The 15,705-nt window shown below is 40.8% G+C and overlaps 1 protein-coding gene across 5 annotated transcripts in view; it reads right to left on the reverse strand.

The window, feature by feature from the left end:
• LOC129730032 (extracellular sulfatase SULF-1 homolog) overlaps nt 1-15,705 on the reverse strand; it is a 111,519-nt gene that overhangs the window by 5,560 nt on the left and 90,254 nt on the right. For all 5 annotated transcript variants that reach the window (XM_055689000.1, XM_055688999.1, XM_055689001.1 and 2 more), the window contains exons 5-11: nt 7,112-7,438; nt 6,637-7,043; nt 6,341-6,451; nt 4,784-6,283; nt 4,503-4,728; nt 4,096-4,409; nt 3,788-4,039 (exon numbers count right to left, since the gene is read on the reverse strand). In XM_055689000.1, coding sequence (XP_055544975.1) covers nt 3,788-4,039; nt 4,096-4,409; nt 4,503-4,728; nt 4,784-6,283; nt 6,341-6,451; nt 6,637-7,043; nt 7,112-7,438 — 3,137 coding nt within the window. The remainder of the gene's footprint in view (nt 1-3,787; nt 4,040-4,095; nt 4,410-4,502; nt 4,729-4,783; nt 6,284-6,340; nt 6,452-6,636; nt 7,044-7,111; nt 7,439-15,705) is intronic.

Here is a 15,705-nt window from a genome sequence, read left to right on the forward strand (position 1 = left end):
TGCAGTATGAATTTTAAATTATAAAGTACTTGGCGACCAACTTTCTAAATGCATCTGTTTTCAAAATATTTCAAATTAAGTTTCGAAAAATTTCATTCTATCATGAAAATATGCCTTTTTGTGAGTTATTGGTGGTTCTCTAGCAACAACCATAAATTTATTGAAATATTCAATCGAGTAAACACAACTAATTCTTTGACATATCAAAGAGAAATGATTCTGAAGTTATCAGCTAGTCAAGACCTTCGGAAAGTGCACGTGGTCAAAAGTGGCTGAGCTCTCGAATTTCTGGCCGAACGGACGGAAAATCGCCGGTGGCCTGAAACAGAGCCTTCTCCTGCTTCGGAAGACCATTAATAAGGCAAGAAGAGAGTAAGAAAGGGGGCGAGAGCGGCCCACGGAATACACTCTCGCGGAGACGACAAGTGACGGATAGAATCAACACTCCAGTCGTCCGCCGGTGGAAGACATGGCATTTCGATGCCGAGGTATTTGAGGAGACAATAAAAAAAGAGCTCGAGGGGGGAAGTTGGATCCGTCCGAGTGCTGACCAATTAGTTGCCTCACTATCATGTGCGTGGGACACCACTATGCCTAGAATTTGCTAACCTAAGAAAGGAAAACCACCGGTTTACTGGTTGACTGACACGATAGCGGATGCTTCAGGCACTTCAGTCTCACGTCCGACTTTCCAGTATTTCAGACACAGACCAGGGATGGTCGGACAACCTACCGAAAATCCAATCCGTGAGCGACAATAGCCATGTAGAGGTTGAAGAGAAGGCAAGGGTTACGAATGAAGAACTCATCGTGAACTCCTCAAAGCTGAGCAAGGCACCGGACACTGGTGGCAAGATGCTTGAGGGGGTTATCCTCAAAAGACTGGTGAAGTACACGGATGGTGTAAACGATCTGGTAAATAACCAGTTCGGCTTCCGGAAGGACAGGTCCACTCTGGATGCTATTCTTTGTGTCACTAAGACAATTTGGGTAGCACTCGAACATAAGAGAGAAGACATTCGTTTTTGCGCAATCGTCAATCTCTACTGTGAAAAAAGCGTTCAATAGCGCCAAACAGCGCTTGTGCTCAGGTGCATCCATTGTCACTGTACAAGATTCTGGAAAACTATTTCCATATTTGAGTACTAGTTTACAATACGGAGGATATATCCAATACCACAATAATGGTTGCAGTGATCATAAGCTGTTGCAAGGAAAAAACAACAAAGAGGAAGGTCAGTAGTGAGTCCCAATAACCGCAGGAGTACCGCATCGTGGCTTCGCGGACGATATAACGCCAGAGATCGATCGTCGAGGTCGTGTTGACAGCCACGCATTGCATACGCAATGTGGAGGGCTGATTGCACTCCAGGAAACCGGAGTTAGCGCACCATATGACAGAGGTGACGAATGTGAACAACCGTGAATCAGAGCAACAGGCCGGTGGTCAGAGTCGAAGGACTGAACCATTACCTCAAAGCGACTTTGGAACTCTTGGGGTCATGGTAGACAACAAGCTTACGTTCAAGAGCCACGTCAACTATGACGGCTATTGCAGCAAAATCTCGAATGATGTCGAATAGCTCAGCGATATACGGTAGCAAGCGGAAAACTCTTGCCAGTGTGGTTTCGTCTGCTTAGGTATTGTAGGCCAGTGTGATCCAAAGTGCTCGGTATTAATAGTTGTCGTGGTAAACTTGAAAGCACCTATAGGCTCATGTGGCTTTGCCATCTCAATCTTGACCGGCATGATACTTATCAGCATCGCCATTGAGGAGAATGTAGAGTGCTTCGATTAACGTAACACAAGAAGCAAACAAGGTACCAGAGGGAATGGTTCGATTCCGCAAAGGGTAGCTGAACGCACCGACCTAATCCGGAAAAATCCGGATGAATCGGAGGGCGCCATGGAGAAGTAAACTTCCATTTGACACAGATCCTTTTAGTCCACGGCTGCTTCAAGCAGTATAAACACCGGTTCGGGCCCGTGGCGTCCCCATGTGTCTTCTGAGAGCGTGGATGTGGAGAAGACTTCTGAGTATGTCTTCTTCATATGCCCTCGTTTATGCGCGCGAGGAGCGACATGATGGTAGTTAGCGAGCCAGACACTTCTCCGGACAACTTAGTTCGGAGGATGTGCGAAGGCCCAGACTTCTGGAATGCAGTCGGTTCTCAGATACACCTTGAGCTGGCAAGTCAACCTCCAACACGCCAGTGGTAGTAAACAGTCTTCTGGTGATTAAAGTATAAGAGTAAAGAGGGTGCTCGACAAACTGAACCCGCCCCACAATACATAAAAAAAGAAAAAAATTAAAAATAAATCCAGACTGGTTTTTTCGATTGCACAGAGCCCAATATTCTTCTAACTTCTCTTGTCTACATTACATAAACCCTTTTAACAAATCAGTCGTGATTTAAGGTGAAACCTCATTGAATCCAAAAATGGCCGACTTCGAGTCGCCACTTCGAATTTTCAAAAGCACAAGACTCGGAAATACTCATTGCGTTCTCTATGAAGGTTCTATTTTATGATTGCTTCACCACAGCAAACATAAAATAGCATTTTCACAGGGAACGCATTAACTATTTCTGAGTCTTGTGCTTTCGAAAATTGGAAGTGGTGACTTGAAGTCGACCATTTTTGGATTCAATGAGGTTTCACCTTAAAAAAAAACACTAATAGCACAGAACTACATTTTAATCCTATAGGAACATTTGTGCAAGGTTTTAATCAGAACAAAAAAGTCGATCGAAAAGGTTGCCCCATTTTTCGTGGAACTGCACATCTAATTAAAATCAATGATAAACGATTGTAAATTATTAGAGAAAATTGCGATTAAATATTGCAAGTGTCAAAAAAGTATTGTAGAAATTTGTAGAAATTTTATTTGGTAACATTGAAAACCTAGGTCACTAGAAGTTGGAATGCATTTTTGATTGAAAAATTGATTGAGGTTCAAATAAAATGTTTTATTTATGAGAACAAAAAAGTGTCTAAGCCGTCAATTTTAATCTTAAAAATACCAAACTAGTTTTGTTTCCTTTTGTGCTGGATGCAATTGTAACGGGATTGTGATATTGCACAAATGCGTAAACGTCCCCCATAATTGCAGATTAGTCTTTTTCAGCAGCGATTAACGGTAGCTATGCAGCAAGCATGTTTCGATCGACAAAACCCCTCGTATATCGATTTTGTATCTCTGCAATTCTTCTGACTATAAGAACGATTTTCACATAAATTACCCAGACTGTTGTTTATCAGTTACTTTCAGATCAGTTGAAATGATATTCAACACAAAACTGGAATATAACTTACACTACTCATTGTCAAGTAAGCTCTTAAGTTTAGAAGTTTTAAAATCTCTCAAAGCTTCAATATAAAATACCAAAGCTGCATTTATTCAAAACATTTATAACATATCAAAGCTTCATTCCTTCTACCTCTATCAACTGACGAGTAAACGTTCTGCCTAGACCGCCAAAGCCTGTTAAAACTAGTAAAAATGTGAAATGGAATGAATTTCGACATCAATTTATGTTACTGAATATAAATTTTAAGCACGTCTGTAGTTGAGGTAGACAACAATTTGCGGAGAATGTTTAAAAACTAACGAGCATGTTACCAAAATAAAGACTAATTAAGTACCATCAGCTGATATTTTGAATAAAATCTATTGCATGAACCTGAATTATTCATCCAAGAAACACAATCCGGAATAATTTCAAAACTTAAAACAGCGTGATATTACCCCACATCAGAGTAAGCTTACTGTTGTTCCAAACTCACCTCCAGTAGGATCCCGGTGATGCTTACGCTTCCCGCTTGTAGCACCGTTAGTCCCCGGCAACCGTCCATTAACCACCGGCAACAGCAGACTGCTGTCCGTTTGTCCTGCTCCCATCGCACCAGCACTGTGCTGGTGCCGTGGCAGTGTGCAGCTTTTACCGCGACAACTTTTCATGTACTCTAGCGTTTCGTGCAATACCGCCTTTTCCTCCGCGGTAAGCGAGGACTCTCGGTTTTGGGTCTCGAATGGATCTACGGTATAACATGATAACTTCAAAAACGCTCGATTAAACGTTAATATCACTTACCGATTCTGAGATTATAGTAAGTAACCAATCCGGTCGTAAACTCACAGTACAAAAAGTTATGCGTCTGATTGATCGTTCGCAGACAGGAGTAGGTATTGTTGTTGGCGTTCATGCAAAAGCAGAACGGCTTATCATCCCACAGTGGCGCCGTCCGCCAGTGGTTTGCGTCATGGCTAAAGCAGTTCATTCGCTCCGAAAGGCATTCTTTTTCCAGTTTCGCCTTACGGTGTCGTTTCCGTTCCTTCTTCCGTTGGCGTTCCTCCTTCAGGCGACGGCGCGTCTCCCGCGCCAACTCCCTCTCATCCGTTATTGGTCTGTTAGAACGAAAAACAATGTCAGCAAACTAGGCGAAAGACTGCACTGCTAACGCAAGCTACGAACCTACGGATTGAAAAAAAAACACTCACCCTGGCACTTCCGGTTCGCAATAGCACTCGGCTGGTGGCAAAATGGCATCGTTTTTCACCACTGGGATTTGATTGTGGCTGATGGCATCGATGCCGAAAATTTCGTTGGCTACCGTTGTCATTTTGGAAGTAGTTTCGACGGTAGAGGATGAGAAGGGCGCGAACTGCTCTTCCGGTGTGGAAGATTCTGTTCGCATCTGAGTCGGTGCTGTGGGCGTGAAGGATTCTGAAATTAAAATTATTCAAAGTTTAAGAATGATTTAAATCTTAGACTGAATTACCTGCTGCTGGAGTAGAAGTTTGAACCAAACGTGGTACATAAATACTGGAAACGTCTTTCGCCTCTTCAGCCACTGTTGAGGCGAAACTACTACTTTCGTCGTGTCCGACCGTGCTGGTAGTACTCGCAATAGATTGGAGTATCTGTTCAGTAAGGTCCAAAATGTTTCTAGTAGTACTACTGGAACTTATTTCATCTCTGGTGGAAGCATTCGCAGTAGTCAACTCAACACTGGTAGTGGTATTAACAGAAACGGTAGTAGTTGCTTCACTAGTTGTACTTGCAATAGGTTGGAAGTCCATTCGGTTACGGTTCCTATGCTTGCCACTAAAGTTAGAAGCTTGTCCAGAGTTTCTTTGCCTATTTTGACTAGATCGACTACCGGGAGAGGCAAGATCCGATGTAACTTCCTCACGATGGCTGTTTGTATCAAAGAGACTCATGTCAATTAGTGTACCCTCATCGTCTTCCGTTCGTGTAGGTTTTGGCCGACGACGGAATCCCCCGTTAGGTCGGGGCCGCTTCCCAAACCCTGTTCGATTAAGATGATCCTTCCTCAGCACTGCAACTTCAACAAATGTCGCCGATGGCACTGGCAGAGATGTTGTCAATATCGAACCGATCGTAGTGGTACTGGAGTCGAAATCAGCTTCTACTGAAGCACTATGATTGTCTTCTTCGCGCTCTTCATCACCATCTTCTCCATCATCCCGGAAGTTGAATGGTTTGTGCTCTCTTAGATGTCTTCTAATATCCTTCAAATCGTTGATTTTATTTTTTAGCACCTTAATCAACATATCCACCTGGTTTCGACTGCGTCTCCAACTGTTTTCATCCTCGTAGATGGTATTCGAGCAGTTCACCTTTCCAACGGCCGTAACAAAGCACTTCGTTTCTCCACCATTCTCTTCGGTGTCCAGTGATTGATTGTTTTTTTTCAGGATCGAGCTGTTCTCGAAGTTTCCTTCGATCTCTCTCAGCGTGTTTTGCAGCTCCCGAATCACGCTTTCAATTTGATTTCCTCCTGCAGCTTCGCGTTTGCTTCTGCCACTGGTATGACTAGATTCTACCGCCTGCTCCAATTCTACCACAGATCTGACGACTTGCAGCATCCGCACCATCTCGGGGTTAGCCTCGAAAAATAGCTCCTGCTGGGACACGTCCCGTTTCTGCCGCCGACCTCCCCGACTATGCAGCGTGTGATGTTTGTTGTCCCTTTTGGACTTAATCTTAGTGTAGATCAGCCCATCCGGAGTGAAACAAGCGCAGTTACGCTTATTTTGACTAGAAAGTTTATTGATCTCCGCCAGGTGGTTCTGCAGCTGCAGATGAAATTTGCACTTGTGTCGCCGCCAGCGGCCATCTTCGCTAACACAGCGCCACTTCTGGCCGGGAACGCAATTTTGCTGCACTGACGGGTTCGAGCACTCGTTGTTCAGCCGTTCCATCTTCGAACGATACGGCGTCATCGGGAGATGATTGTCAAGTGGATCATGGTGAGCTAAAAGATATTATATGATTTTAAGCCGACACACACGAAGAAAGAAATTTAGCTGACCTTCACTAACTGCAAAGTGCAAAGCTTCCTGATGATCGATAACGTAATCCTCCTGATCCTGACGAGCTTCCAAAGGTTCCGAATCAGCTTCCTCGGTGTGAATTTCATCATCTAATAAAGGGAACCATAATTAGAAATTATTAGAGAATGCTTCTCCACACGAAACACAGACGGAAAAAAGGCATTAATCAAAAAAAAGGCTTCGATTTTGAGCAATTATTGCAAACAAACTAAACACTTTTTTCGCCAGTTTTTATGGCAAACCAGTAACGGAAAATATCGACTCCACCACTTACCCTCATGTTCGCTGTCATGATCCTCCTCATCATCATCGTGCTCGTGAGATCCGAAATCGAGTGTAACTTCTTCTCGCTTGTCTGCCTCGGTTACCGTTTCCAGCGGAGCAGTCTTCTCCCGTTCCAGTTGGTGCTCCACGGCAACCATCGTCCCATTAGCAGCATTCATTCGAGCACTGTAACGTGCTGCCGCTGCCTTCATGCGTTGTTCCTGCATCTGCTCCGGAGTCTCCCGCCGTCCGGAACTCTCAATCAAAAAAGTGTCAGGCCACTTATCAATCGCATTCCTATGCCTGTTTAGTATCAACGGTAAGAAACTTCTCCCGTCCATATGCGGTGGCGGTGCGACTCCTCCAATGTCCAGGAAGGTAGGCGCCAAATCAACGTTTAGCACAATTTCGTCAACCCTGTGAAAAAGAAATAAATAACTAGAACCATCCGAACTTATACCGCTATCGGATATAGTTTCACATACACACTGGCCGGTTCGATCCCGGGACCTCGCATCAGGAACGGAACTCTAACATCAAACTCGAACGGGAAACTTTTGCCCTTAATAAGACCAAACTGTCCCAAATGATATCCATGGTCCGAGGTGTAGATGATGTAGGTATTATCCAACTCGCCAAGGGCTTTCAGCTCCTGGTAGACCCGTTCCACGGCGACATCCACCGATTGCAGTGTTTGCAACCGTTTCGTCATCAGCAGATCCGTAAACTTGCGATGGATCGGTGCCATCGGTTGAGTCACCCGCAGAATCCACTGTTTGTCCGGATTGGGCGCATGATCGTAGGCGGGCGTACTGCGAACGAAGGAAAAGGGCAATAGGGAACAATATTAACGATCGCCATCCAGACACATCAACACCGAGCGAGTGGATTAATAAATGAATACATTATTGGGATTAATTCCACGCCGGCTGGCCGTAAATCATAAACCGCAAGTGGCTTGACTTGCGAATCTATTTTAATTGAACGACGCAATTGGACAGACCTTTCGTACATACGGATCATACTGAAAACTCACCAACCGCACAACATGTGCGTTCACACGAAAGAAAAGTGCCCGACGATGATTCTAAATCATTTCGCAGGCCATTTGCAGCTCAAGTAAAACATTTATGATCTCGGAAAATCTTAACCGATTTTATAACTCATAAGATTATTGCACCGCATACAGAACATTGCGGCTGCTGTTTGGTTTGTGTGTTTGTTTATTGTTCAATCGAAACTGGACCCAGTTTGAATTATCTGGCTGCATAGTCTTGACCGTCGTATTCGAGTATGATTTTTATTAGGCTTAATAAACGGGTGATTATGACTGCTTCTCAAAACAACTGAAGTATTTGCGTAGTACAAAACAATTTGTGACATGATTGTTTCGTGTGCTGGTTGAGATAATTTTATCATTTTACAAGGTATTTTCAAGTTGACGAAAACGTTTCAGTTGCATTAAGGAAATTTAGACAAATTGTGTCGAAATATTATATTATAATGCACTTGTACCAAAAGAACAACAAACTTTGAATAATATGTGTGTTAAATGAGATCGAAGTGTGTCCAAAGTATATTTAATATATATTTCAATTGAGTTCAACACACGTTCTAAATATGGTCATTGCATGTCTCAATCGTATCTTAAAATGTTCACAATGTGTCCAAAAAGTATAACAACCAGATCGAAAAGATGTCGGAACTGTATATAAAAAAAAAGTCTAAGCCACATTCAAAATGATTCCAAAATGTGCCAAAACTGCTCCAGAATACGAATTAATAATAATATAAATATAATACAAATGCGATTAAATCGTGTATGATTGACAAAAAAAAATTCCAATATGTAACTAAAACATAATCATGAAGGAATTGAATTGGATTCAAAATACACAGTCAAACCTGTGTTTGTGTAGAAGAAAGGGATCGCACAAAAAAATCGCATAAAAATCATTTTTAAATTTCACAAGAACGAACATACCTGTCTAGCGGAAATATTGTTCTATAGCTAATAAAACAAGGTTTCCGCTAAAGCGGGGGCCTAGTGTGGTTGGTAACGTCTCCGCCAACCACGCTCGACGCCTGGGTTCGAATCCCCCCGCCGACATAGGTGTCGATGGTTGTGAGGTGGCGTGATCCAGTCACAACCAACCCAACTGGTCTAGATTCAATCCTAGCCGACACCAGGAGATTTTCTGAGGCGAAAAATCTCTGGGATCACGCCTTCCATCGCATGAGGAAGTAAAGCCGTTGGCGCCGGTCCGTTAATAAACGGGTCGTGAGTTAGGGTCCTGGGTGTGGAGTCGCCTCCCTGGGCGTCGGTGATTGGCCACAACAGTGTTGGAACTAGACCGACGGAAAATAAGCGAGAATAAAAAAAAAGGTTTCCGCTAGGCAGGTGTGCTCGTTTCTCGTGTACCGGACAAAAGCAATCGTAGAATTAAATTTAAAAATGTGTCCAAGATGTATACTATTAGTCCTATAATAATCATAAATAATAATAGGTAGAAGTAGGTCGAAATAATAGCCGTAATGTACCGAAAAAATGTCCAATACATATAAAAAGTACAAGGTTACATCTGACACACAACCCGTTATTGACAACGAGGAGCTATCATTCATTAACACACAACACATTGAGCAAGATGATAGAAAACTAAAATTATCACGTCCTCAATTGTTACTTGCCAAAGCCGTTCGTTTTAATTTCATCACCGCTTTAATTTTATTTGTTTTTGTTGTGAAGACATATTCAACACAAAACTTTCCCCTACCCCTCATGGCGAACGGAATTTACGGCCTGGTTTATGACTCGTCATGAGTTGAGTTTTGTCCTGTAGATCACTGTGCCAGTGCTCGAGTTATTACCGCCACTAACGAAATAATATTTCTTCAAGCGTCAATTTAGTAAGTATGGACCTTAGGGTGAGACAAGAAATAAATGTTAGCTCCCATGCACTTTTCGTGTTCCTTATGGGTCCCATAACAACTGTGTAACTTTTCAGATCGATCGGTGAAACGCCCGATTTGCGCCCGATTTTTAAAGTTTCCATACGTTTTTATATGGGAAAATCCACTTTTTCAATACTTTTTCTCTAGAGATGTCCAGTTGGCTGTTAAAAATATATCAATACATGATATTTGTAGGAAATTTTCCTGGGAAAAACTCTTCTGAAGACCGTTAGGCGCTACGATGCTTGCAGAAACAGCTTTTAACCCTAAACTAATTGAATGTCTGACGGACGGCTCACCATTGAAATTTTCCAGCAACACTGCTACAGCATGCTGCTATTGCAAACTTGCTTAAGTATGAGAAATAATTTCGCGTGGAATTAATTTTCGAAGTGTAATTTTTGCTCATAGTATCTTCTGGGAAGCCTCCAAGTTAAATTTAAGCGAGGTCATTTCTTATCACATGGTTGAATTTGCTACAGCAGCAGTATTGCTAATAAAATTCAATTGTGAGCCGTTCGTCAGATATTCAATCAGTCTGGGGTGAATATCTTTTATCACAAGCAAAGTAGCACCTTGCAGTCTTCAGAAGAGTTTTTTCCAGAAAAATTTCCTATAAATATCATGTATTGATATATTTTTAGGAGCCAACTGGACATCTCTATAGAAAAGGTTTTGAAAAAGTGGGTTTTCCCATATAAAATCGTATGGAAGCTTTAAAAATCGGGCGCAAACCGGGCGTTTCACCGATCGATCTTAAAAGTTGCACAGTTGTTATAGGACCCATAAGGAACACGAAAAGTGCATGGGAGCGAAAAAATAACACCATCGCTTTTTTCCCATATAACCGTGTCCCAGTCTAATGGACCTAGGTATGGACCTACCACTATGTGTGTAATCAAAAGAGAAAACTCATCAACTCTTCAATGAGTGCGTCTTGAGCTGCCCGACAGGTCAGACGTGTTTTCGGTGGCTTGTTGACTGGTCTTTGACGTTTAAAGTTTGTGTTTTGTCAGTGTGTCTTTTAAAGACTACCTGAAAGTTATTTCCCATCTTTTGAATTTAACACTTTTACTTTTGAATTTAACATTTGTTTTAACTTTTTTTCGTATCACCTGAAATGACAGGGCGGAAAAAGATACCGCGCATCACTACGAGGAGAAAAAGACAGCATTCTCTCTCGGACAATTCGAGTGCCTGCAGTGATAACATGTTTGACATTTTGCCTGAGCAAGAAGCCGATGAAATGGAAGTTATTAGTGATGATACTATAAAAAATGTAAATTCTTTAAAAAAGGAGAAATTTCCACCTATTGTAGTAACTATTTCTTCTGAATTTAATATATTCAAAAAGGAACTTTTAACGTTTGTTTCTGACGTTAAAGTTACCTATCAAGTTGGCCGTATAGGTGAATGCCGCTTATCAGCCGACTCAATAAAGGGTCGTGATCGTCTTGTTCAGTATTTAACTGACAAGATGTACAAATTTTTTATACATGACACCAAGAACGCCAAGCCGTTCTAGGGTGTCTTGAAAGGTCTCAACAACGATCAAACCGTTGATGAGATCAAAATTACTTTGACAGAATTACTTGGTATAGCCCCTACCCAAGTAGTTCTTATGAAACAAACATCACGAGGTGAAAATAGCCAGAGAACTGGAGTTCCCCCTGAACTATTTAATCCATTTTAACCGCAGTAAGGTTAACAACTTAAATTTTTTTGAAAAAGCACATGCTTTATATAATGTGCGTGTAAAATGGGAAATTTATAGAAAGTTTGGCGGAGATGAAAAGCATATCACCCAATGCCGTACTTGCCAACGATATGGCCATGGATCTAATTTCTGTAACATGGAGCAAAAATGCTTTTATTGTAGAAACTCTCACAAAAAAGACACATGTCCTGTGAAAGAGAGTAAAAAACTTCGGTGCACCAATAGTAACGGCAACCAATTTTTACGAATGCCCTGTCCGTTTAGCCCATGTCAAGGCAAGGCAAGGTAAACAAAATTCAGTTTCCCAAACAAAACATAAATCCCCAAGCCCCGCTGTACCAGCAAATTTTTCTACTCCTTTGCATACCCGTTTAACATATACACAAATAACACTTAGTTCGAACATTAGTTCACCTAATGTTGGTAGTTCGAAAATGACCGTTAACAAGGAGGTAAACAAAAACCGGTAGAAAATTGAAATATACCTATTACCCCAGCTAATATTGCTACCGAAAATATTTTTTCTAATGTCAACTGCTTGGGGCCTATAACGGCAGGTAAACTTGCTTTTCTGCAACAGGCAATGTTCGATCTTATGAATGCCATGGTGCAGGCAAAATCCATGTTTGAAGCTATTCAAATTGAAACGAATTTTACAGTTCAAATTGTTTAGAATTTAAAATTTAGCAATGATTTAAATAAAACAATGAACTTTTTTAATGAGAATGCTCGCTCATTGAAGGCCAATGGGAATGAGCTTGTTAATTTTTTAACAGTAAATACAGTGCACATTGCAATTATTACTGAAACATTTTTGAAACCTAACATCAAAATAAAATATGATCCCAATTACGTGGTTCATAGATATGATAGGTTTCAGAGTTCCGGCCGCCTGATTGCTTTATTGTTCCATATCCACTATTCTACTAGTATAGCATGGACGGTGTATACACTGGATACCTGGCCCTAGGCCTCCTTCTATACTACACAATTACAATTACAATTACAAATTATGATCAGGGTCGCCTTATATTTGCGCAGTCTTGCGGATTGCAATTTTATCAAATGGGGGTAGGTTTTTTTAAGATATCAAGAAAAGATTTCGAAGATGGAACTGATTGAAAATAGATTGCGTACGTCTATGAAGAATGAAAGGCTGTCAAACTTAGCATTGTTAAGTTGCGAGTACGATATACTGAAGGACTTGAGTGTTGATTATTTAATTAATCAGTTCGCTGCAAAAAAACTTATGAGAAAAAAATTCTAACAAATTTTTGACAACTTTTCAATAACAAATAAATGTTTTGGGCTGGTACGATAAAAAAACGGTCCTTCCACCTAAAACTGGGCCCCGGGCCCCCACAATCGTAGATCCGGCTCTGATTATACCTCACAATAACTTGCTGGAAAAAACTGGAATGGCTATACGATGACTGGCAATGATTTGTATGAATAAAATTGATCTTCGAACATCGCTTAGAAGTAAAGCTTAAAAGTTTCATCTTCTTTGAAAAAGCCTCTATGCAAAATTTCAACTCAACAGGACTTTGGGAATACATGCCTCAAAGCGGTCAAAGTTTCACGAGAAATATCGATGAAAAAAAAACACAGGTAGTAAAACATGAAATTGTCGATATCGAAATATTTTGTTTGATGCCGAATGTCTTAGAAATGCATGAAACGTCGAGATCTGGTGTTATCTGGAAACAATTTTTTTTCCGAAAATGCGATTTTCTGGGTCTTAGAAAATTTGCGTATTTGAAGCCAATGCAATATATGGGAACGGCACTATAGGTGAATTGATGTGTCAAATAATTGATTTACAGTTGAATTTACAGTAGCCTCAAGGTTACAGAGTCCGCTTTGACATACGAAACGTCATGAGTTCCAATCTTAGTAGAGTCAGATTTCTACGCATTGGTTTTTTTTCTCAAGTTCCCTGCATTCCCCACTTTGACCCTTCCTTCAAAAAAACCGACAGACACATAGTTGAATGAAATAAAACTTTCCAGGCAATCATAATTGCCGATACTTGGCAGGAATAACTAACGAGGCTCGACGAAGAAAAGCAGCCACGGTAACAAAAGTTCTTTTCTTTGTACTGATTGGAAATTTTGTTTTGCCAGAATACTGGACATTATTACAACAAAATATTCAGTCAAACCAACGAAATAAAATTTGGCATTTACCTACTACCAAACACAGGATTGAAATTCAAGATATGTTTTAATAATAAACCTGCATAACTACAATTCAATTTCAAATTGTTTAATAAAATATCACCTGCGGGTTGCTACAGTGCATTGTCAAACGCATGGATGGATAAACGAGAGAAAACACATATTTCGGGTGCATAGTTCATCTGTGCAGTTCTCGTCTTTCAACATCGGATATCACATCGGAACACAACCTATCACCCGAATGTCGACAACGATCAACATATGAGTGTGCGATAGCCCTGTCTAGAATGGTTCCGCCTAATTAATTAATTATCACCAACCCCCAACCGAAGCGAATTGCCTCAGGCTTCACCTCGGACCGTAGCATATGTTGGCATGCAGGATGATTCAACGGTTGATAGGATGCAGTGCTCACACACACTCATATATTTACATTCCCTGTGCCGGGGGCAAATGGACCATTGGTAATGTGCACAGTCAATCGTCTGACAGGATGATTAATTTTAAATAAACTAATTTGTAACGGATGCAGTTTTTGCAGCGTTTGACGCGTTCTGAATACCGCTATCTCAACTGATGCTGCTTTCGAGTTGCCCCTTCATTCGCAGATGTAGAAACAGTTTGGTTCAGAAATCAATTTTTGGCAACGAGCGTACCTGGAAAACAATTAGCACTCTCTAAACTTTCGCTGCTGACTGGCGGGTTTGTGAGATATTAATTTAAAAATAAATATTCCATCGATAAATAAATTTGGTTTTGTTCGCTTTAGCATTCATGTATCAACAATATGAATACATTCCGATGTGGCTTCCTAGCGTATGCGGTGGTCATACAATAATCTCAACCCAACTATGAGAGGCCATAAATACAAGACCATCAACAGAACACAGTTCGAATAATTCGTTCGGAAAAAGTCCATGCGTGTTCTTCAGACCGGGTAAAATCAGACCAAATACTAAAAATGGTAATAAATTCTATTGAATAGCACTAAACAATTACTGTGCGTACGCGCCCACTAATTTCAACGGTTTCGACACGCGGAATGAAACACGGCTAGAATTCAAATTGAAATTAATCGCTCGGTTCCGCCGTCACCTCTTTGCGTGCGTGACGGAGAAGGCAAACAGATTGGTGTGCAGTGCAACCACAACCACTGAACGGACCCGACCATTTAATGGCCAATTTTAGTATCATCGAGTCTGAATTGCTTTCGTGGTTTCTCTTCCACAAACTATGCACCTAGTCGAAGGGTGCCCCCGTTCTCGCTCGCGTATGAGCAGTCCGGATGCATCATGTAAAATGCCCGATTGATTGAGCGAATTTCCGTTAACAGATCGATTGGGCAGAATTGCCGAGTTGGAATTAAAGTCACTAAAAGTATAGTCCAGTGGATAGGAAGATCAACAAACTGGTTGCTGGATTGCAATATATCCATTTTTTCTAATTATTACCACTTTTCCAAGACAATCTCGGAATACATCTCTTCGATCAGTTGATTTCTGTCTTGGCCCTTCATTTGCCAGTCTGTTTATAATGTAAACTATAACTGAAATGCGTGTCAAAAGGAGTTGGTTGGCAAGTGAGGAATAGTTTCCCTTATTTTTCCGATCGGAAACCTATCCGTGGTGGGACTTGAGTTTCAATTAGATTACATGTGAGCAATCTCATTAATTTTAACCCTGCTCGTTTTACTCGTAAGCTACAATAAATTTATGATCCGTTTCCTAATCGTGCTGTGCAATTCCACGAAAAAAGGGGCAACCTATTTAAGAGATCACTTTTGATTTGGTTGAAACTTTGCATAGATGTTTCTATGGGCACAAGATGCCATTTTCTGCTACTGGTTCAATTTTTTGGAACACGAATCATTTTTGAGAAACTACTTAAAAATGCTATGATTGGAAGGTATTGATGAGCCAAAACGGTTTGTTTAACCGGTATGACGTCTTTGGCAAAGTTGTAGATAGTAAGTTCATCTTAAAAAAATATACATTAAAAAACTATTATATTTAAAGTTGGAAGAAAATTTAAAATTAATGATCCTAAAAAACTCATTTTTTATGAAAACTACAAAATATTACCTAAACATTGAGGACTTACCGATCATGGGGAAGTAAAAAAAAAAATATATATTTTTTTTAAATTTCTTCACATAGAATTTTTTTTAATGACCAAATTATTATCTACAACTTTTCTGAAAAAAACTACGCCAGCCAAATAAACCGTT

Source organism: Wyeomyia smithii, chromosome 3, assembly GCF_029784165.1.
Source record: "Wyeomyia smithii strain HCP4-BCI-WySm-NY-G18 chromosome 3, ASM2978416v1, whole genome shotgun sequence".
NCBI classification, from domain to species: Eukaryota; Metazoa; Arthropoda; class Insecta; order Diptera; family Culicidae; genus Wyeomyia; species Wyeomyia smithii.